Source organism: Aquarana catesbeiana, linkage group LG04 (assembly GCF_042186555.1).
Source record: "Aquarana catesbeiana isolate 2022-GZ linkage group LG04, ASM4218655v1, whole genome shotgun sequence".
Classification (NCBI taxonomy): domain Eukaryota; kingdom Metazoa; phylum Chordata; class Amphibia; order Anura; family Ranidae; genus Aquarana; species Aquarana catesbeiana.
In genome coordinates this window covers 552,929,141-552,953,060 of record NC_133327.1, presented here as the reverse complement: position 1 = coordinate 552,953,060, position 23,920 = coordinate 552,929,141, and the positions used below count along the sequence as shown (strand labels likewise).

The 23,920-nt window shown below is 40.6% G+C and overlaps 1 protein-coding gene across 1 annotated transcript in view; it reads left to right on the top strand.

Annotated features, from left to right (window-relative positions):
• SLC24A3 (solute carrier family 24 member 3) overlaps positions 1–23,920 on the top strand; it is a 528,734-nt gene that overhangs the window by 446,464 nt on the left and 58,350 nt on the right. Inside the window, exon 8 of the mRNA XM_073627968.1 lies at positions 14,737–14,762. Coding sequence (XP_073484069.1) covers positions 14,737–14,762 — 26 coding nt within the window. The remainder of the gene's footprint in view (positions 1–14,736; positions 14,763–23,920) is intronic.

The following is a 23,920-nucleotide window of genomic DNA, read 5'->3' as shown; positions in this document are numbered from 1 at the left end:
ACTATTATATGTTTATAAGGCTTGGTTCCAACAGATGCTCAGGTTGTATCTGAACCATCTGCTTACAGGGACAGCATACCATGAGTGAAATCGCAAATTCTGTTGAACAATTCCACATAAATAATACAAGGGCACTGTGGAAACCGCAGCTCAGCTTTTAGGTCTAGAATTAAAATGTGTTGATTTTTTAAGAAAAGAAGTCTATCACTTGCTAACATAGAACTTAAAAGCAAGAAATAGCTTTAGACCAACTTCAAAAAAAGGCGCGCTAAAATAAGTTTGACTTTTACTATAATGTTAAAAATTCTAAGAGAAGAGGTCATAATTATGTGAAAATAACTCACAGTTCTGAAATATGCCAGAATTCTGAGATAAAATTTTTGTCATTCATAGCTCTAAAAAAAATTATTATTTTTCGTGACTCAGTATGGAGCAGAGCTTACAATGCATATTTAGCATGCAGCCGTTAGGAGGTATATTTATTTAAAGGATTAATATCATTTAAGTACAGTTATCCTTTAAATTACCCCCTTTTTTTTTTTTTGAGCCAATCCTTAACGTCTTATATCTACCTCTCCTTCCTCCTCTGAGATCTTTACTATGTGCCTTGCTGGGAGCCACTGGTGCAGAAGACTTCTGATTGGGCTACCTGTTTATTATGCATGCATAGAATAAAAAGCTCCATTTATGGGGAGGCCGTCCACTGTTGGGGCACATGAGCAATGGCCTTTCCATCTGCATGCATGGAAAAAAGCATTGCTGGGGGAATTCACAAGTGGTGGCCTTGGGGGTGCACAGCAAAGACCTTGGAGGACATGGGAAAGGTAAGCATAAACTTTGGGGAGTAGGGGTCATTTAAAAGATAAATAATAAAAGTAAAGTTATCCTGTAAGCCTGTAAGCATGGCACTGTGTGAAGTAGTCATGTTCTCAATAGAGATAAGTCCTTTAAGACAGCTTTACACCCCAGAGGGTTTCCAGCTGCCGTGGAACCATAAATCATAGCATATTGTACAAATGCACCATAAATAATTAGGATGTGAAAGGAGTATGTCTGAAAGCTCCAAAATAATTTATAATAATTAATAAGCAAACCTTTACATTTCACGTACCACATGGGGGGGATTTCCTACACAGAATCTGATGTAGCTATGCATAATAACCAATTAGCCTCTTGGGTTTTATTGTCAAAGTTTAATTGAACAAGCTGACATTAGAAGCTGATTGGTTACTATGCACAGCTGTACCAGATTCTGTGTGCACCAGTTTTAGTAAATCCCCCCCCATAGTGTTACACATAATAACACTACATTTACATTCCACATAGTGGTACATTTGTAATCCACTCCACCAGCTGTTTTAAACACCCCTCTTATCTCCCCAAAACAAGTACTCAAACAGACAGTAAACAGTGCTGTTACATATATGCTAATGTTGACGTCTTGTCAAAAGTCAACAGCTAAGCCCTCATCTCTATCTCTATTGACAGCCTGGCTTCACCATCCCTGTGCAGTGCAAAAGGAGAGATACAGTAGTAGTGCCCAACTGGGTAATAACTGTCTCCTTGGGGACAAGCTGGAGCAACGTTTTTGTTCAATGGGTATAGACTGATGATTGCGATGGTTGCAATTTTTTTATGTCACACAGTATTTGTGCAGTTGTTTTTCAAATGCTATTTTTTGGGAAAAAATACATTTTAATGAATTTTCATAAAAAAACATAATATATAACCCAATTTTTTGGTAAAATATAAAAGATGATGTTACGCCGAGTAAATAGATACCTAGCATGTCACGCTTTAAAATTGCACACACTCGTGGAATGGGGACAAACTTTGATACTTAAAAATCTCCATAGGCGACGCTTTAAACTTTTTTACAGGTTACCTGTTAAGAATTACAGAGGAGGTCTAGCACTTGAATTATTGCCCTTGCTCTAACGTTCATGGTGATACCTCACATGTGTCGTGCGAACATTGTTTACATATGCGTGCGCGACTTACGTATGTGTTCGCTTCTGTGCGTGAGTGCAGAGGGGTGGGGGCGCTTTACTTTTTTAAAAAATTTTCTAGGTAGATGTCAGACTTTTTTTGAAGGAAGAAAAGGTGAAGTGGATGTGGTGATGCTTGTGGTAAATGGTGCTATACTTATTACAACATGTGTGCAAAAACAAATAGTTACTCAAAATATTGTACAATAGTGATAGATCATCATCTATAACAGGTATGTTCAAAGAATACAATATTAAATAGGGCCAAAACCTAAAAGTGCAAGAGTATACTGATACTGCTTTTGATTGATGACTCTGTTAGTGGTTCAACATAAAGTGACAAGTGCTCTGATTAAAAAAGTCTTTAGAAAAGTGTGGCAAAAACTTGAAGTTAGTGCTGCAAAAGATCACGCAATCATGCGGTGTATTAGTGCCTCCATTCGTGCTCCCTCTTTCTTGCTGCACTCACTGGATAACTCTCCCCACCAGGGGGTAACCAGCATTCTTACTACCAGTGATGAAACACGCAAGACTGAGCTGTTTGTGGAAGTACCACCCTCTGCTGGAACAAACACATTAAAGGAAAGGGAACCACCTATCAGGGGCGCCGAAGTAAGTTAGATGGCTGGACTTACAGTTTCAGGTCTCCCCACTTAAGGAACATAATGCTGCTCCTTGCAATTAACCACCCCTGTGGAAGCCTGATTGGGGTACTAAATGGACTTTTAGACCTAAGAACTTTCTCATCTTTATATGGTAGGACTACCTCATTTGGATTTAGGGGCACCAAGAGAACAGCTATGGGGCACTTAACAGAACATGTATAGGAATGTATATTGAAGATACTGTGTGAATTGTTTATTTGTTACTTTTCAACAACTTCAGTAAAGAACGTTTATTATTCAACTGAAGTTACTTGAGGACACATTTAAAGGGGTGCAATGCATGTGTAGCGTATCACAAACAGGGCTTAATAAGGGGATGAGATATAGAAGTACAAATGTACAGTCAAGCTATACAAAGGAGGCCATATTGCCGTTGCTAATGACTACTGTACTAGTGTTGAGTGCATATGCAGCCAGCCAGTTGGGAAGCAGTGACTTGGCAAAGGTGACAGATGCCCTGGTAGTGAAGAAGTGTTTGTGCTTGGGCTCCTTCCCTAGGAATTGGAACCCCAATACTGGGGAGTCCGAAGGACCCAACCTGGGAGTAACAGAAGATGGAGTGAGGTTTCAGGAGAAGAATAAGCACAGGTTTGGTACAGAGTACAACTTCCTAGTGTTCATGTGGAATATCAACGTCACTGGGAGTGAGGTGACAGATTACGTTGCTGCACAACTGAAGTCAGAGAAGAGTTATAAATGTGTTGATGAACCGTTATGCGTAGTGCATAGAGTGAATTGAAGAACCGATGTCCGCAGTGAACAATTTGAAGAGTAGTTGAGCCATGGTTTACAAGGAATTAGTTATGATTTCTTTGGAGAATCATCACTTTTAAGTTGGAGTGCTGCCTTAATGCCAACCTTGTGTTAAATGGCAGCCTCAGCCCGCCTTTGGGGGCACTAGCAAGCGATTTTTCCTGGTCCCCGCATATTTACCTCTTGGTTCATTTTACCTGCCTTCATCTACAATAGTAAAGTATGCCTTCATCTTCAACAGTAACATACTAAAAGATGATGCTGTGGTTTTTCTATTGCTATTAGAACTTCCAGTGGCGCTCATAGCCCTATGAAAGTCTCACTTGCTAGAATTCTTTGTTAATACGGGTGTCTCTAGATCAAGAACATTGCAACAGTGAAGGAGCTGAAAGGTAAATTACTTGTACATTTCTATTGTGGGAAAGGGGCAGTGAAGAGGCTAACGGGTCAGCTAATTTCTCTTGTGAAGAGGGGACAATAAAGATGCTGAAGGGCCAGTTGCTTGTACATTTGTATTAGAGGGCAGTGAAGGAGCTGTACAATTATTTTGTCAAAGGGAGGCAGTGAAGGAGCTGAAGGGCCAGCTGCTTGTAAGTTTCTGTTGTGGAAAGGAGGCAGCAAGGAGCTGAAAGGCTGACCGTTTGTATGTTTATATTGTGGAGGATGGGGACAGTGGAGGAGCTGAAGGGCTAACAGTTTATAATGTATGTTTCTATTGTGGGGGGCATTTAAAGTGTTACTAAACCCAGGTCCCTGAATTCATTATATCTGGTCTCTCACAGTACACAGAACATGGAAATGCTATTATTTTAGATAAACTACTAAATACCTTTTCTCATCAGCTGTACATAGCAGTTTTGTGACCTCTATTTGTGTCCAGCCGAGCACTGGTTAAAACTTGTAGGAGGAGTTTTCATTCAACTCTGACTGTCCTATGAGGCTGCATGACCCCGACCCCTGTCTGGACATTGCTGATTGGCCCTTGGCTGATCACATGCACCTTCCCAAAAAAAAACTCTCTAGCTATGCACACCAAACTGAGCATGTGCAGAGTGCCCTCAAGGCTCTACTCTCAGGAGATGGATTGGAGACTGTGGAAGAAGGGGAGGATCAGAGAAGACAGGATCAAACAGCCTTTTTACACATTGTGCAGGATTAACCCCTTAGGTCCCACAGTGAGTATAACAAGCATGCTTTCCTGCATATACAGACTGATTTTACTGTTGGAGGTTTAGTAACATTTTAAGGAAAAATTAGCTGTTTTGACTTCTGTGACCCCTTCTCTGCAAGTCTGCTTGTGTTCCGAATTTCTCTTTAAATGGTTACAAATAAAGAGAACAAATAAAGAACCAACATATCTGCAATTGCTTGCTCCTAACAAACAGTGAATTGTGAACAGATGGAGAATTTTACAGAAGTGTACATATTACTGATGTGCAGGAGAGCAGGAAGAGTGATTTGTGAGAATAAACCTTTGCTTTATTGCTCCTTCAGGGTGTTAAGTTGTGTTGTATGATCGCATTCAGCCTTAAATGCTGTCATTTTCAGCACAATTCATCTGACTTCAATTTCTTTTAAATCTCCCCTGGAATGAGGAACGACCTCTGCCGCAGCAATTGAAGTGGTGCAATATGACCATAAACTATCTGAAGATGATTACGATGCAGCTAATGGTCATTCAGATTCATAGCACCATGTAGGACAACGCGGGGCATCTTCACAAGTTCTTTTCTTTGTTATCACTTGCAATGTATTTTGCTCTTAAGCAGTAGTAGTATAAATATGTATTTGAAATGTATAAAAAATCCTGCAAGAATGTCAAACAGTCTAGCATTTTGACTTCTCATACATGTAAATTGTGTATCTCATATATCTGATGTCTGCTAGATACACAGTTTTCTTTTTTTTTTGTTTTTTTTTTTAAGCACCCAACCCTTCTAGGAAATACCTTTTGCTTTTTTTTGTTTCTTTTGCCAAAATTTAAACTAACGGCACAACAGGATGATAGTTGGAGTGAACTAGAATTGTAGTATTGAGATGCCATCTAGTGGCTATCAGAATGTTGTAATATGTTGAAAATTCTCATAGAGAAGGCATGAAATACTCAAATGGATTCAGGAGAAAGAACAGGTTTGTTTATTCTCTCCATCCATAGCAGCATATACCTACCATTTCTTCTCTCCATTGCAACATGCTCAGCGTGTAGGCGGGGCCATATGTTTGGTACCTGGTGTGGAGAGAATGCACACAGAGACCAATAAATGCAGCAAAGTGTATTAATACAAAGTTCTGGCAGGGTGCTAACAGAATCCAATCCCGACACAGTAGTACTTCACAGAAGGCCATGCAACACAGTCTTAATATTACAGAAGATACTCTAAACACCTTATGATGCCTGGCAACATCTGACAAAGGAGGTGGCTGGACGACATTGCACTTGGAAAAGTTCCTGGCTGGCAACACAGGCGTGCATTTCCTACTCCACTGAAACCTTTCCTTATGCTAAGCACACTATCCCTAACCAGCGGGTTCCTGTCCCTGACCTAGGCACGATAACTGCAGAGGGACAGTGCTATTTATTAAAGATGGCCGCCAAGGTCATCCAGGACAACAGCATCCAATCAAACAGCTGCTTTCCTGTAAAAAAAAAGTTGTCAGCAGTCGGTTTAATGTAGTTTTTGGCAAATATGTTCTGGTCACTATGGCATAATTCAAAGTCCAGAAAGGCCAAGTTATCTGGGTCACAAACAGATGTAGAAGATAGGCCCAAGGAATTACAATGTGTGACAAATTATACTACCAATGTTCGAGGACCATCGCAAATGACAATGATATCGTCTATGTACCAACCAAAGAAATCAATAATTCAGAAATATGGATTATTGTTCCAGATGGATTGGTACTCCCACAAGCCCATAGCTAAATTGGCGTAACTGGGGGAAAAATTTGACTGTGCCTTGTATTTGCAATTAATAATCGTCATCAAATGAAAAGTAGTTGTGTGTGAGACAGAAATGCATCCAGTATGAGTTGGGCCTGTCTCAGATTTATGAGTGGATCTTGAGTGAGGAAATACTGTACTGCCTTAAGTCCAACATCGTGGGGAATTGAGGTATACAATGAAATAATATCGAGGGATACCCACAAATATGTGGGTTCTCAGGTGTACAGTATGTTTTGAAAGTGTCTAAGAGGTGTATTCCATCATGTACAGTATCTCACAAAAGTGAGTACACCCCTCACATTTTTGTAAATATTTTATTATATCTTTTCATGTGACAACACTGAAGAAATTACACTTTGCTACAATTTAAAGTAGTCAGTGTACAACTTGTTTAACAGTGTACATTTTCTGTCCCCTCAATATAACTCAACACACAGCCATTAATGTCTAAACTGCTGGCAACAAAAGTTAGTACACCCCTAAGTGAAAATGTCCAAATTGGGCCCAAAGTGTCAATATTTTGTGTGGCCACCATTATTTTCCAGCACTGCCTTAACCCTCTTGGGCATGGAGTTCACCAGAGCTTCACAGGTTGCCACTGGAGTCCTCTTCCACTCCATGATGACATCATGGAGCTGGTGGATGTTAGAGACTTTGTGCTCCTCCACCTTCCATTTGAGGATGCCCCACAGATGCTCAATAGGGTTTAGGTCTGGAGACATGCTTGACCAGTCTATCACCTTTACCTCCGCAGGGAGGGGATCATGCTCAGTTTCATCATGTCACAGTACATGTTGGCATTCATGGTTCCCTCAACCTGACGAAACCCACGGAACAAGTGGGTGAAATGCATCAGTGAAGCACCCACGCACACCCGTCAATCCGACCATACAGAGGCGACCTACCACCTACTCACCCAATTTCATCCATGAACACAGGAAGTGCATGTCAGTGAACCCGAATCCCGGAAGTGAAACCAGAAGTGAGCAGCCGACCAAAGTATAGCGTACACCTGTCAACAGCTAGAAGCTATGGCAAGATGCAGCGGCGACACTACCAAGAACATCTATTAAGCAGAGCTTAGAGGATCGACATGCAAACCCCACTCTTATATATGGAAGACTAGCCAGCCAGCAAATGTTAGTTCTGCCCCGTTGCCAGGGCCCAAACCACTTACGAATGCGCACTCAGCGCATTCCTTTGCTGTGCTGACTGTACTGGCTGTGGCATTCTAGCCGTCAGAAGGAACAGTGTTCAATGTGCATGCTATGGGTGGATACATTAGGCCTTAAATTTGTCTCTATCCTAGGATCTCCAATCCCAGATGCACTGAATTAATGTATGTCTCCTGCTTCACCCTCTATATTGTCTGATATTGACTGTCATCTGCTCTAGCCTGTCTAGCTCCATCACTAGGCGGTGCTTTACAAGATAGCTGAACTCAGCGCTGGTGAAGACAACTGATTACAATTGACTTTGTTACATCTGTCTGTTGCTTCACAGATGATATACAATATCTATGTATGACTGTATCTGCTCCACTTTAGTGCTTTATCACATGATGCCATAAAGCTATTAGTGGGCCTGGATGTCCGAATGGGAGACACATAGCATACCTTGCAAGTGCCCCAGTGGTTTCCCAGGACCCCTTCAGCTCCTAGTAATACTCTTTAATATGTGCAATATCCTTGCTGTGAACTCTGGATGAATGAGTATGGCCGTGACCCCGAGAGTGCGTTTTTAACAGACAACGTTGTCTATTTTAGCATCTGTTGCAACCTATTGTAAACATTTTGTGTTTTGATACTTTTGAATATACATATTTCAAATAAAGCTTATTAAGGAGTACCCTGCAGTCTGTTCCCATTCCTCTTGTGACGCACGAACCCCCTTTGGGGAATTCTTTCCATTTCCCTCCCCTCTCTTTTTTGCCACCCAATTGATTTGGTTCATCATCGGCACTCCTATTTTTGACCTGAACAGTTGGACTTTGGTCACTAGGTCCATGCCCGTTCCCTCTTCCCCTTCCCCATATGTGACCATCATTGCAGCCTCACCTGTGCCCATTATTGCAGTGCGACCTGTGCAGAGGAAGAGAGAGGGTGGCCGGATCATCACAGAGCGGGCATTGCCCGCCGTAACAGCTTACATTTGAATTGCTGTCCGCTCGTGGTCACACAAAGCCCCGCCTCCTGACCCAGTGCCTGTGATAGACAGAATGCTGGTACAATGCTGGGATGTGTTCTGTCTGTCACAGGGGTCTGGAGGCGGGATTGTGTGTGACCACGAGCGGACGGTAATTCAAATGTAAGCTGTTACGGCGGCCAATCCCCGCCCTGTGATCCAGCCAGCTCGACTCTTCCTCCACTCTCTCTTCCTTGGGGATGATCGCTGGGAGAACAGCTCCCATTCAATCACACCTGCCGGCGGTGCTTACCCCCCCCACTCAGAGGCAGCCCATGCTCTCCAGAAACCATTTTCCACTCACAAAATGTGAATAGGCGAGTGGAAAAGTTGAGGGCTGCTTTAAGGTATTGGTCTACTCTTCACACATTTTAACAGATGGATGTTCAGATCTCATCTGATACCAGCTTTGGATATAAACTGCTACAAGCTGCTCTCTGAGTTCTCTCAAGCCCTGCTTTTGACTCGTTTTTACGTGGGCATGTTAGCGTTTGTTTGCTGTGTTGCCTATTCTTCCTTTGGACTGCTTTTGAAAATCCCATGGTTAAGACTCCTGTGTCCTGTACTGTATAATTGTATAATATTACTGTACAATATTTTATAATATTACTGTACCACTTTTTGCATACCTGTAAAAAGCTTTTGTAGTACAGGGCACTTGTCCCTCCTCTCTGTTCCTTATTATCTCCCTATTGCTTGCTACAAAACTAAGGCTTTCTGAAAGTGGGAAGAGTAATATGGGGGCTGTTTTGCTTGCCAGTGTTCAGTCACCTGAAAGTAGCTGCAAATAACCCATGGTTAGGACTAAATATCCTTTGTCCTGTACTGTACTCTAAGGGCCCTTATACACTGCTCTGTAGCAAAATTGTAGTAAAAATGCATATGCACTTTTACCACAATTTTGTTGTGTTTCAGATGCGTTTCCTGTGCGTTTCTGGTGCATTTGTGGGTTGCCTGCACCTATGAAAAATAAGCATATGACTCAAAAATGCACCAAAAACGCAAATCACAGTGCATTTTACAGCAATTTCCATTCATTTCAATGGGAAGCTGCGTTGTTGATGCGTGACGGGCCCTAAGAAAAGGTATTTACGGGCAAGTCTATAACCCTATTACTTTTTCACCTCTAATATCCAATCAGGCTCAAGAGAATTACATTAAATACATGCCTTTAGTAAATCAGCCCCAGAAAGCGTCTTTAGCAGTTGTGGCCTTTACATGACAAAGCATTCTCATTTAAATTTCTGAGAAAAAGTTTGCGAACTGCTATTAATTATTTGAATTTATGCATGAATTGCTTCTTCAATGTGGTCTAATCTTTTTTAGTCAGCTTTTTTATGAAACAAACATCTTTTGATCAGAGACAAAAAAAAGTTTCTTTAACACTGGAACCAGTTATCATAGCTTTGCAGCTGCCTTAGATGCCTGGCAAACATGACCTTGTGCTGGTCCTTGAAGACTGGAGTCATGAAACACTCCAATTAAAGCTGAGAAAGAATAAAATGTCCAGAAAACAGCAGGAGTAGAAAGAGTTCAAAAAGGTTAACTTGGGATAAGTTACAGCCAAACGTTTGTTTGGTGTTGGATAGAATGGGGAATGGTTATGTAGCGCTCACCCAGAAGGGGCTGCAGGATGTTTTGGGTCCCTTCTGTCCCGCACTAGTGATTACCCACTCTTACAAGTACCCAAAGACATCACAGCACACTTGAGAATGTTTTGATGGACTTTATTGGGCTGCAAAGCCCTGTAAGATAAAAAAAAAGGGTTAGAAAGGAAGTACAATAGATTGCTTAACATAATTCAATAGACATTTCTAATTTGACAAAGCATCCTACATCCCTGACAATCACCCGGGTTAACTAGTGCTCTGATCCTACCCAATTACTGCCTATTGTACCTTGTGACAAAATCCTTCTGGCAATGGTGTCCATGTTTTGTAGCACTGGAGCACTCAGGCAAAAGTAAATGGTTAAAGATCTCACAAAAGGGTGGTAGTTCCAGAGCTCCAGTGATACCATGATGGCTATCAAAAGGGTTTCGCCACCTATGCCTAAGCTCACCTCTCAAATGAGCTTATTAGGATTTGGATAGACATACATTTGGATTTGGACATGGATAGTCCACGTGGTCTTTGAGAATTTGCAGCATACATACAGTGCCTTGCAAAAGTATTCACCCCCTTGGCTTTTTACCTATTTTGTTATATTATAGGCTTTAGTTCAATTTTTTTTTTAATATGAATTATATATGATGGATCAGAACACAATAGTCTAAGTTGGTGAAGTAAAATTTGAAAAATATATACATAAAACTATTTTTCAGAAATAAAAACTGATAATTGGCATGTGCGTATGTATTCACCCCCTTTGTTATAAAGCCCATAAAAAGCTCTGATGCAACCAATTACCTTCAGAAGTCACATAATTAGTGAAATGATGTCCACCTGTGTGCAATCTAAGTGTCACATGATCTGTCATTACATATACACACCTTTTTGAAAGGCCCCAGAGGCTGCAACACCTGAGCAAGAGGCACCACTAACCAAACACTGCCATGAAGACTAAGGAACTCTCCAAACAATTAAGGGACAATGTTGTTGAGAAGTACAAGTCAGGATTAGGTTATAAAAAAATATTGAAATCTTTGATGATCCCTAGGAGCACCATCAAATCTATCATAACCAAATGGAAAGTATATGGCACAACAGCAAACCTGCTAAGAGATGGCCGCACACCAAAACTCACAGACTGGGCAAGGCGAGCATGAATCAGGGAGGCAGCACAGAGACCTGAGGTAACCCTGGAGGAGCTGCAGAGTTCCACAGCAGAGACTGGAGTATCTGTACATAGGACGACAATAAGCCGTACGCTCCATAGAGTTGGGCTTTATGGCAGAGTGGCCAGAAGAAAGCCATTACTTTCAGCAAAAAACAAAATGGCATGTTTTGAGTTTGCGAAAAGGCATGTGGGAGACTCCCAAAATGTATGGAGGAAGGTGCTCTAGTCTGATGAGACTAAAATTGAACTTTTTGTCCATCAAAGAAAACACTATGTCTGGCGCAAACCCAACACAACACATCACCCAAAGAACACCATGCCTACAGTGAAACATGGTGGTGACAGCATCATGATGGGGAAATGTCTTTCAGCAGTTGGTATTGGGAAATTGGTCAGAGTTGAGGGAAAGATGGATGGTGATAAATACAGGGAAATTCTTGAACAAAACCTGTACCACTCAGTGTGTGATTTGAGGCTAGGATGGAGGTTCACCTTCCAGCAGGACAATGACCCCAAACACACTGCTAAAGCAACACTTGAGTGGTTTAAGGGGAAACATGTAAATGTATTGGAATGGCCTAGTCAAAGCCCAGACCTCAATCCAATAGAAAATCTGTGGTCAGACTTAAAGATTGCTGTTCACAAGCGCAAACCATCCAACTTGAAGGAGCTTGAGCAGTTTTGCGAGGAGGAATGGGCAAATATCCCAGTGGTAAGATGTGGCAAGCTCATAGAGACTTATCCAAAGCGACTTGGAGCTGTGATAGCTGCAAAAGGTGGTTCTACAAAGTATTGACTTTAGGGGGGTAAATAGTTATGCACATTGACTTTTTCTGTTATATTGTCTTATTTGTTGTTTGCTTCACAATAAAAAAAAAAAAAATCTTCAAAGTTGTGGGCATGTTCTGTAAATTAAATGATGCAAATCCTCAAACAATCCATGTTAATTCTAGGTTGTGAGGCAACAAAACATGAAAAATGCCAAGGGGGGTGAATACTTTTGCAAGGCACTGTACATCCTACAAGTAACACAGTGACCACCTGGGCTCTCCTCCAAGCCACCTGCTTCCTGGAAACTCTCCTTCCCTTCCTGGTGGGCAAAGCTTTAGGTGGTAGTAAACCCTATACATATACCCAATGAAGTGACTGGCCTCAGATAATACACAGAGATTAAACAAATCCTACTACATACATTGTAGCTGTGTTTCTGCAGCCATTTCTTCTGTTGATCTTTTAGAATACACATAAATGAAAGCATTTCTTCTTAGCTCTAGCAGCAGGGCAAGGGGATCTGAAGTCTTCACACAGCCAAGAGCTCTGAGCCCTGATTGGAGGAAAGGGAAACACACACCCCTTCACACAGTACTGAAAACAAGCATAACTGTTGGTGCTGAAGCTCCATCCCCTGTCACCGTTTTAACTCTTGGTGTCAGGAAAAGCTGCCAGAAGTGACTCATGCTGATAAAACAAGAATCAGGCAGCAGGGAGAAATGACACTCAGAGCTTTGGAAGAGGCAAGTACATAGCATAGAAGGATGTGCTTTTTCATATTTCATGTCTGAGGTTTATAGACACTTTAACCTACTTGCCAACCAGCCAATCAGAATTATCCTGGCTGGCTACTAGGGGAGGTTCATGTCCCTTAGTTGCACTGGTAGCCAATGGACAGCTTACTGCAGCTTCTTCCTCCCTGCAGATGTCACTCAAGCAGGCTGAGGAATAAAAAAAGGCTCTGTGGAGCTGCTGGACTATATTTAGAGAAACCAAAGCTACAGTTATTTTTTATTTTTATTTTTTGCTGATATAGACTTCTTGAAAGGAATGGTACCAAAGTCAGATCTTCCAGCCAGTAAGTTACCTGTCCCCATCCATTCAGTGCAGGTTTTACTTTCTGTGTCATATATAAAAACACAAAGTCTTGGTTAGCTCTTCTGTAGAGTTATGCTAGTGTTCTCTATAACCTTATCAAAAGAGTGTTATAGGACCTCAGACACCAAAAAAACAAAAAACAGAGGAACCAACATCTCATCACAACTTTGAAGCATGGTGGAAGAACTATAAGGATGTGGGGTTGCTTTAGAACCTGGATGACTCGCATTTATGAAGGGCCCATTAAGCTCCATTTTAAATGACAAAATCTTTATTGTCATCTGAAGCATGCAATTGTGCAATTGAAGCATTGCATTGCAAAATTTACATGAACTGAAACAGACTGGTATACAGGAATAGGCCAAAATACCTCCTAACTGCTACATAGGTTTGTGTTTGGTTGAGCTCATTGCTAATAAGAGTTTCCACATAAGGGTTTCCACGTAACTGGTTACCAAACATAAAGGAGTTGATTTATATTTTTAAAGGCAAATAGACTATTTACGCTGCAAGGACATTTTCACTTTGCAAAAGGGTATTTTCCCCAGAGCATAGTGAATGAGATGAAGCTTGATCGCTTCCATCACCCAATCATGTGCAAGTAAAAATCCTTTTTTTTTTTATGTAAATTTCCCTTGCATGTGATTGGGTATTTGTGCAAAGTGAATTATCATCACATTCAGTAAACTAAGGGACCCCTGCAAAGTGAAATCCCTTTGCAACGTAAACAACCTATTTGCCTTTAGTAAATCAAGCCAAATGTCACATAGTATTTCCATCAGTGACCTTAAAGTGATTCTAAATGTTTACAAAAAAAATTAAAAATAACAAAACTGTTATACTTACCTGCTCTGTGCAATGGTTCTTCACAGAGCAGCCCTGATCCTCTTCTTTTTGGGTCCCCCATCGGAAATCCTGGCTCCCCCCCCCCCCCCCGCCAAGTGCCCCCAATAGTAAGCCTCTTGTTATAGGGGCACTCGAGCAAGCTCCTTTTAAAGCCACTTTCCTGTGAATGGACATTGTCAATTCACACACAGCTGCTCTCTCCTCATTGGCACACTGGCTGTGAATCACAGCAGTGGGAGCCAATGGCCCCCGCTGCTATGTGAGACAATTAGGAGAGATAGACCCGGGAGAACTGCTGCTCTCATGCACATTGCTGGATCAAGATAGGGATCAGGTAGGTACAGGAAGGGCTGGGGGGGAGCTGCACCCAGAAGGTTTTTTACCTTAATGCATACAATGCATTAAGGTAAAAAGCAAACCTTCTGCCTTTAGCACCATTTTAATTCTTTGCTCATTAAAAATATTGCCCTGTAAATGGTATAGTTATTGTGAGATGAAAATCAGACTGCATTTTGCACTTTTACTGATTCTGCTCAAGCAAGGACAGAGTCTGTGGAGCAGTCTCAGGAACTTTGACATATTATTCTGCAACTTGAATTAATTGTATATCTTAAACAGTTTCTCATCATTACAGATGTCTAATATCAAGAAATAAGATATGTTCTTTAGATTACTTGTCATTAATGTGCACCTTAACTTTTTTTTACAGTTTATTTATGATGAAAAAGTTTCCTGGTAAGTAAACATTTTTGATTACCCCTCAATCTACAGTGTAGTTGTGTTGGCAAAAGTATCTACAATAATACCCTGCATTGAATTTAATTGGCTAAATGGGTTTGGGGGTTTGGGAGCATTGCTTTTATTGTAAGTACGTTGTATATTAAAAGTCCAAAAGCTTGCATTTGTTAAAAAATTTGCTTACTGTAACTTTGCACACACATCCATGCCTGATTCAAGAAAGTTTTTTTTGTGTAAAGAATACAATGAAAACTCATAGTTTGAGTACACACATTTTCTTATAGGGCTTGTTTATGCTTGTGGTGCCCTCTGAAGAGCGAGATTGTATATATATACAAATATTACCACTATTTTATGTAGCCATTAAGAGTATTCTAAAATATTTCCCTGCTAAATGTGGATACTAAATTATTCGCAAAAGTGATTGCGAGCAGAATGAAGCAGGTAATAGAGAAGATCATACATCCGGACCAGGTGGGGTTTATTAGAGGTAGACAGGGACGGGATAACAGCATCAAAACCCTCCTAGTAGCCCAGGAAATCAAAAAGAGCGGAGTCCCAGGTCTACTTCTATCCATAGACGCTGAAAAAGCGTTTGATAGAGTAGACTGGGACTTCATGATGAGTACGCTCGAGGAGGTAGGCTGTGGGGAGAGGATGTGTAAATGGATTAGGGCCTTATACTCAAGACCATCGGCAAGAGTGAAAATAAATGGGACCTTCTCGGACCCAATCGACATGTACAATGGTACAAGGCAGGGGTGTCCAATCTCCCCCATGCTCTTCCTGTTGACGTTAGAACCCCTTCTATTAAGGATAAGACAGAATAGGGATATTAGTGGGGTCGTAATAGGGAATATGGAATACAAACTGGCCGCCTTTGCAGATGACATCCTGCTGTATATAACCCAGCCAAGGATATCCCTACCAAATATCATGGCTAACCTAGTAGAATACGGAAAGTTATCAAATTTCAAAGTAAACCCAACTAAATCTGAAGCACTTGAGATAAACCACTTCAAGGAGAGTGACCACTCCTACCAAAAACACTTCCCCTTTGTGTGGGGGAAAAAAGAACTGAATTATCTGGGGGTCAAAATCACTACATCAACCGAAACGCTATACCAAGCGAACTTTATAGCACTGTTAAACGAGGTAAAAGCTGAATTGAGTAGAATTCATCTGGGTCAACTATCCTGGGCGGGAAGAATCAACATATATAAAATGGTTATACTGCCGAAAATAACTTATAAAATGCAAATGATACCAATAACACTCCCACATACATACCTCAGAAGGCTACACTTAATGTTTTCAAAATTTATTTGGAGGGGAAAGTCACCTAGATTAAAATTCTCACAATTGATTAATACTAAAGGTAAAGGGGGATGGGGAGCACCAGATATAAGGAAATATTACGAAGCTATCGCTATAGCCAGAGTGACTGAATGGGTCAAAAACATAGAAAAACAATGGGTAGTAATAGAAAATAAAATTAGTGACACTAAACTGGATAAGATTATATGGATTTCGCCTCAACAGAGAAAGTACAGCACTGAAACGCATGCAATCACTAAACACGCACTTAAGATATGGGACACCCTTCACAGAAAGGAACACTGGGAGTATAACTCACCCTTAATGCCACTTAAAGATTTAAAACAGTTTGCACCAGGGAAAGAGGAATGGTTTGGTAAATGGTTACTAGAAGAAAATATACAACTAAAAGACATAATGCATAGGGGTCGAATATGCTCATTCCAAGAGATGCAGGACAAAAGAGATATGTTAGTCATTAACCCCTGGCGCTATAGCCAATTAAAACACTATGTTGGTTCACTCCCACAGCCAATAAGATCGGTGGATAATTTAACACCACTAGAAAAAATATGCGTGGATAGAGAGGGGAGGGGGGGTTTCTCCCGGATATATAAAGTTCTAGTTGATTTAGAAAGGTTAGAAACCCCGGACTATATAGGGAAATGGGAAAAGGAGTTAGGGAGAAATCTTACAGATACAGAAGTCTCCCTGATCTTGAAAAGAGTCTCAGCCACTTCAGTTAATAGTAAACTCCTAGAATTAAATTTTAAATGCCTGACCAGAATGGTGCATAAAATACATAGGGATAAGTCGCAATTTTGTTGGAGGGGCTGCTCAGAGATGGGGTCAATGGCCCATATCTGGTGGCTATGTCCGGAAATGAAAAGGTTTTGGGGCGAAGTAAGAAAATTTATCAAAGTGATAACAAACTTGGACATCCCAAATGACCCTTGGATCTGTTTATGCCACATGAGTGATATGCCGACTAAAACATATCTCAGAACACTTTTGCCACATCTTATTGATGCAGCTAAGAGCTTAATCCCTAAGTATTGGCAAAGGAAAGAGAGGCCAAAGATGAGGGAATGGTTTAATAAAATTAATGAGATTCAGTGCTTGGAGTACCTAAGATTTAGCGAAGGGACAAAAATGGGGGCCTTTGAAACAAAATGGAAAGACTGGGAAAAATTTAAAGAATCTCCAAATGCGGTTGAGATGTGGTCTACATAAGTAGAGGAATGCAGAGGACTGGATGGATATGGTCTCGGGGGGGGGGGGGTGGGGGGGGGGTAGGGGGTGGGAGGGGGGGATGGGTAAAAGGGAAGCATTAGCTATCGTTGGGATAATTATGTATCCTCTTTTGTTTTGTAATATACTAAATTGGAGTACCAAGCAAATGTAAAGCCACGATGATGTGACGATAAGATGGGAAAGAAATTTGAATTTTAATATTTGAAAAATCTTTTCCCGGGAGAAACCTTCAAGCTGAAGTGGCAAAAAAAAAGAAAAAAAAAAAAAAAAAAAAAAAAAAAAGAGTATTCTAAAATTCAACTTGTTGATTTTATTTTGGCATTTAGAATACTGAATTAAAGTGTAGCTAAAGGCAAAACTTTTAAATTTTGGATAGAATAAAGAGGGATTAGAACACCTGTCTGTTTTTCTTGCTTATCCAAAGTTACAAATTATCCGAAATAACGAATTCTGCATCTAAACAAATGAAACGGAACAAATTAATAATAAATAATAAAAATAAAACTTTTTATTATTATTATTAATTTGTTACGTTTCATTCGTTTAGATATGGCATTCATTATTTTGGATAATTCGTTACTTCGGATAAATTCGTATTCGTTACGTTCTCTAACAGCCAAATTTGAAAGGAAATTCCAATACCTATAATGTAATAGTTAAGTTATTATTAGTTAGTTATTATTTCAGATTTTGGATTTTCGGGTTTTCGGAATTTCAAATTTCCGAATTCACGAATTTCCGAAATTGCTAATTTAAGAATTTGCAACGAATTTTTGAATATTCAAATTTACGAATATTCGGAAAAATTTGTTAAACAGGCTTTCGTTAATTTGGACAATTACGAATTATTGAATTTGTCGAAATTCGTTAAAAAAATAATTCTGAACTAAATTAATTGCACACGTCTAATTTCCTCTCAGTTACTGTTTTGGCTATGGGACAGGATGTGAAGCGAAATCTCCCCTATGGGACATGGCAAAATAAAAAAACTGACAGGGGTTATAACCCTACCTTACTCTATCCAAAATTAAAAAAAAAGTTTTAACTATAGTTTTACTTTAACCGCTAGCCAACCAGCCGCCACAGTAATGCCCCGTACACATGGTCCGATTTTCCGACGGGAAATGTTTGATAGGAGCTTTTTGTCGGAAATTCCGACCATGTGTAGGCTCCATCGGACATTTTCCGTCGGAATTTCCGACAAACAAAATTTGAGATCTGGATCTCAAATTTTCCGACAACAAAATTCGTTGTAAATTCCGATCAAGTGTGCACAATTCCGACGCACAAAGTTCCACGCATGCTCGGAATCAAGCAGAAAAACCGCACTGGCTATTGAACTTCATTTTTCTTGGCTCGTCGTACGTGTTTTACGTCACCGCGTTCTTGAAGTTCGGAATTTCCGACAAGATTTGTGTGACCGTGTGTATGCAAGACAAGTTTGAGCCAACATCCGTCGGAAAAAAAACATGGATTTTGTTGTCGGAATGTGCGATCGTGTGTACGCGGCATTATAATGCAGCAGGTTGGCACTGCTGCACAAATCGCCGTAGGTATACGACGACACCTGCCATGTGTCCCCGAAGCTGATGCGCCTGGCGGGTGCGATGTCCACCGGGCAGCCGCGATCGCTCGTGACAGAGCAGAACTTGGATCTGTGTGTGTAAACACACAGATCCACGTTCTGTCAGGGGAGTAGAGACAGATCGTATGTTCCTAGTATATAGGAACACCGATCGGTCTCCTCTCCTAGTCAGTCCCATCCCCCCACAGTTAGAACATACCTAGGGAACACAGTTAACCCCTTGATCGTCCCCTAGAGATAACCCCTTCCCTGCCAGTGACATTTATACAGTAATCAGTGGCTATTTTTAGCTTTGATCGCTGTATAAATGTCATTGGTCCCAAAAAAGTGTCAAAAGTGTCCGATCTGTCCGCCGCAATGTCGCAGTCCTGATAAAAACTGCAGATCGCCGTAATAAAAATGTCATAAATCTATCCCCTATTTTGTAGATGCTATAACATTTGCGCAAACCAATCAATATACGCTTATTGCGATTTTTTTACCAAAAATATGTAGAAGAATTCGTATTAGCTTAAACTGATGAAGAAATTTGTTTTTGTTTTTTTTTTTGTTTGGTTTTTTTTTGGATATTTATTATAGCAAAAAGTACAAAATATTGTGTTTTTTTTTCAAAATTGTCGCTCTTTTTTTGTTTATAGCGCAAAAAATAAAAACCACAGAGGTGATCAAATACCACCAAAAGAAAGCTCTATTTGTGGGGAAAAAAAGGACATCAATTTTGTTTGGGTACAACATTGCAATTGTCAGTTAAAGCATCGCAGTGCCGAATAGAAAAAAATGGCCTGGTCAGGAAGGGGGTAAATCCTTCTGGGGATGAAGTAGTTAAGCAAGACAGCCAGACTTTCTTGATCTGCTTGTAATGTAATGTTAACAGTCCTGCTTTCCAGCCCAGTCTTCACACTGCTGTCTATGTGTCCTTTTTTATCACGATACTTTACAGCAGTAAGGGCAACAAACACTAATCTGTAACAGTGAATCCTGAGTCCTTGGCATTAGATACAGCCATTTTACAGCAAGTTGTAAGATATCTGCATCAATGTACATCTTTCTACTCTGTAGGTAAAGATACAATTGTTTTACTATGAAAATGTCAAAAATAATATATGAAGGCTCAGAAAAAAAAGTTGCACCAATCTTAGATACACTCTAATTATTCCTGGGACAGGCAGAATAACTCTTAGAAAAACAAATATTTATATATACTGATAAAATATTGTATCCATATATGTATTTATATCTTATATCTTTTATTTTATCTTATATCTCTATACACAAGAAGTATATCTGCAGCCTGTGTGCTAAACATTGAATAGCAGATATTTGTTAGTTACACACCGATGCTAAAAAGCAAGCAGGAAGTGCTGGGCTTCCTTTTTAGAAAGGCCAACATTCTCTGCAAAATAATTGGTATGGAAGCTACCTAAATAAATGTTTTATTTGAAAAATAAAATATATGGGTATTTTTTGCTACAAATAATACAAATTATATAAAGCAATGTATAAATATGTGAACATAAAAACAATAGCATAAATTTGACAGAAATCCATTTTAGTTTCTCAGGTACCCAATGTGAAGAATCCTTGGCATTTTGTTGTGAACTTCTGTTTTTAACATCGAAATACATTTATATATCTTAAACATAGGACTTGTGAAAACAAATTTTTGCATCCAATATGGATATAGTGATATAGTATGCGTGTTTGAAGGGTATAATATGGGGTTGATTTACTAAACCTGGTGAGTGCAAAATCTGGTGCAGCTGTGCATGGTAGCCAATCAGCTTCTAACTTCAGCTTGTTCAATTAACCTCCCTGGCGGTGTGATTATGTCGGATTTTAGGTGCTGAAAGCGGTACAATTATTTTGCATGGAAATTTGGCGTTTTATTTTGTAGGCCTGTAATTCTTAGCAAAAACAAACTTAAATCTGTCCACCAAGAGTCTAGTAGATATCCTGGGTATGATGAAGTTTGAAACACAAAATCATAAATTCTAATATAATAAATAAATATAAATAATTTAAAAAAATATATAATAATAATAAAATACATTTCCTCACTATCACTCAATTCTGCAAGTGTTCTAATTTACTATCGCTGGTTTCTAGCTGGCCTACAACCACTTTTGACGTAAAGGGACACTTTTTGGTTGCTATGGACAATTTCAAGTTTCCAGGCAGAAAGAACAGTATATATAATATAAAACTGCATGCAGGGCATTGGACAAAGCATTGGGGACAAAAGGGATGTGAAATGATTTTATACAGTACTGTAATCTGTAAGATTACAGTACTGTATGTGTTATTATTTTTACATTTTTTTAAATTGCCGCCAGGCTCCGCCCCCGTGCGTCGCAATGCTCACAGGGAACGGAGCCTGGCACAGAGAGGCTTCGGGACGAGGACAGACCCGCAGACACCGCGGGGGGACATCGCAGGATCCTGGGGACAAGGTAAGTATACCGCACCAGGATCCTGCAATGCAATCCCGAGTGTGGCTCGGGGTTACCACTAATGGTGCTGAAATTTAACCCCGAGCCACACTCAGGAATACCGTCAGGGAGGCTACAAGAGAAGTATGTTTTTTTTTTATTTTAGTTTCATACTTACCTATGTGGATGCAGCATAAGACCGATGCTGTATCTTTCCCCGGCCATCTCTGCACTGAGAACCGAGCCACCAAACTAATGGCTCAGTTTTCACATATCCCCGAGAGGAGAGCTGCTGACTGTCATTCAGCGTCTCTCCTCTCTGCTTCTTCACGTTCATTGGAGCGCTGAGCTGTGGAGGGGCGGGCATCGGCCATCTCAGTGACTCAGTGGCTCGCTGAGACTGCCATCAATCAAGACAGCTGGTAGATCCAGACTTGGGAAGTCGGAATGACGTGCTGCCTCGACTGATGGCAGTGACCGATGCTGTGAACTATAGGAGAAGCCCAGCCTAAAAAGCTCAGGCTAGACTTCTCCTTTAAGCTTTGACAAAAAAAAAAACTGGAAGCTGATTGGTTCCACCTGCACCAGATTTTGTACTCTTCAGTTTTAGTAAATCAACGCCTTTATGCCAAATATGACCATGAATCCAAAAATAGCCTTATGACACAATATTGCTGTGACAGACCTAGCCGGGAGAGAGAGTTTTGGAGGGGACTGTATGCTAGCCTCTTGCTGATCAATCGTGGGCCCTGACATTTGGGGGAACGGTGCTCTTTGTGAGCTGTATGCCTGAGGACCCTTGAGGCGGTATTACTGTGGATTCGGGTCCTGGTCCCCCAGGACACACAGACTCTGGGGACCCTGGATTTGCCATATTAGAAATAGTGGCCTAATCATAATGCTGGGACAGATACTGTTAGGAGATGCTGATGTATATTCCAACACCTGTCTGTCTGTTGTCTGCTAAAATGTGTATTGTAAATAAGTCTCTAGTATGGGATGTAAAAGTCATTAGATCCCCATTGTTGTTTGTGTTAATTAACTCTGCTATTGTGTGAAGAAGAGTCTATGTTGATTGTGATAATGTTGATTGGATTTTCTGAACTACAAGACGGCCAGTCTGGCCTAAAGGTCATGTCTGAGTCATCTAGGCTGTCTAAAGGGATTAGTTAATTAGCTCATGTTAATTAGGTTATTTAGGTTAATTAGGTTACAGCTGTATTGTTAGAGTAATATGAGCAGGAGGTCTGCACCTCCTCTTGTATTGTATAAATAAGACTGTATTCCTGTCAATAAAGTGAGATTCCTGGTTGAACTTACATACAGCCTGCCTGGTGTTTGTTCTGAGCTACACAACTGGGTTAGAATGGCACATAGCTGAAGTTCTAATCCCGGAGCATTGGATGACCGAACCATCAGACGTTGCAATCTGATTCTATAGCAGCAGAGGAGTGTCAGGAGAGTGGAACCGAGCGAGCCAGGGGCTCGTTACAATTGCTAAAGGGAACGTGGTCATTTTCTTTGCCCTTCTAAGCGTTCTCATACACCAAAGATGGATTCTATTCTTTCAGGTTTCAAATACAGGTACATATATCCATTACTTATCCCTAAAGTGTGCTGGAAGAATAACATTCTAATCCAAATTATATATATATATATATATATATATATATATATATATATATATATAAAAATTTAGACAATCCAGTATTTAACAGACCAAGTCCATATCCTAAATAAAGTGTACGGTTTGGGATGCTGCACTTGTACGCAAGTTGTTTACAGTGTGGGTTTTTCTGAGCTAGTAAGGTAGTTGGCTTGCCCAGGCTTGCAAAAGAGTTAACTCTTAGTACTGCAGTTCCCAGGCTTTTTGGTCTTGGGCTGGTGTTCCACCCTGCGTGGTACATAAATAGGGGGAAGGTCCAGTTCCAGGGGCCACATTGGGGGCTCAATAGTGAGGGAACATACCAAGTTCATGGAGACCGGGAGTTCGAGAGCCAGCCTCAAACCCCACAAGATGCTGGGGTTTCAGTGGACACTACCAGTCATTGGAGATCACCAGTTATATACTAACACCTGTAAGGGTATGTCTGGGGAGTCACCACCGTTAGTTAGCTTAGGGTCTGGACTATGTTTTTTTTATCTGTTCTGTAAGAAGAACAGTAAAAGTTGCCAAACTGTTCTAAGTCTGGTCTGATGTATGATGGTTTCTGGCGTATAAAAAAACAGGGTCAGTATAGCAAATGTGGGGTATGAAGCAAGGCCACTACTCATGGGTTAAATCAGAAAGATTAGTTGAAGGAAGAATGCAACTGCTATGGGTAACTAGTAACTAGTGGAAAGTACATAGTAGCCAGTCATAATGCGTGGTACCTGGCGACAGGTCCTTTGGGAGTGAGGGGGTCGTTTATTTAGCTCCCTCCCTAGCAGTCAGTCCCAAAGTATCTGAGATGTTACGGAGATGCCATAGCCTAGCTGCATGGTACGGGAGAGTGACAGAATTAAAAGGCATGCATGAGGTCTGTGCTAGTGCTTGGCTGAACCCCATTCTGTCATTGGAAGTGAGGTAG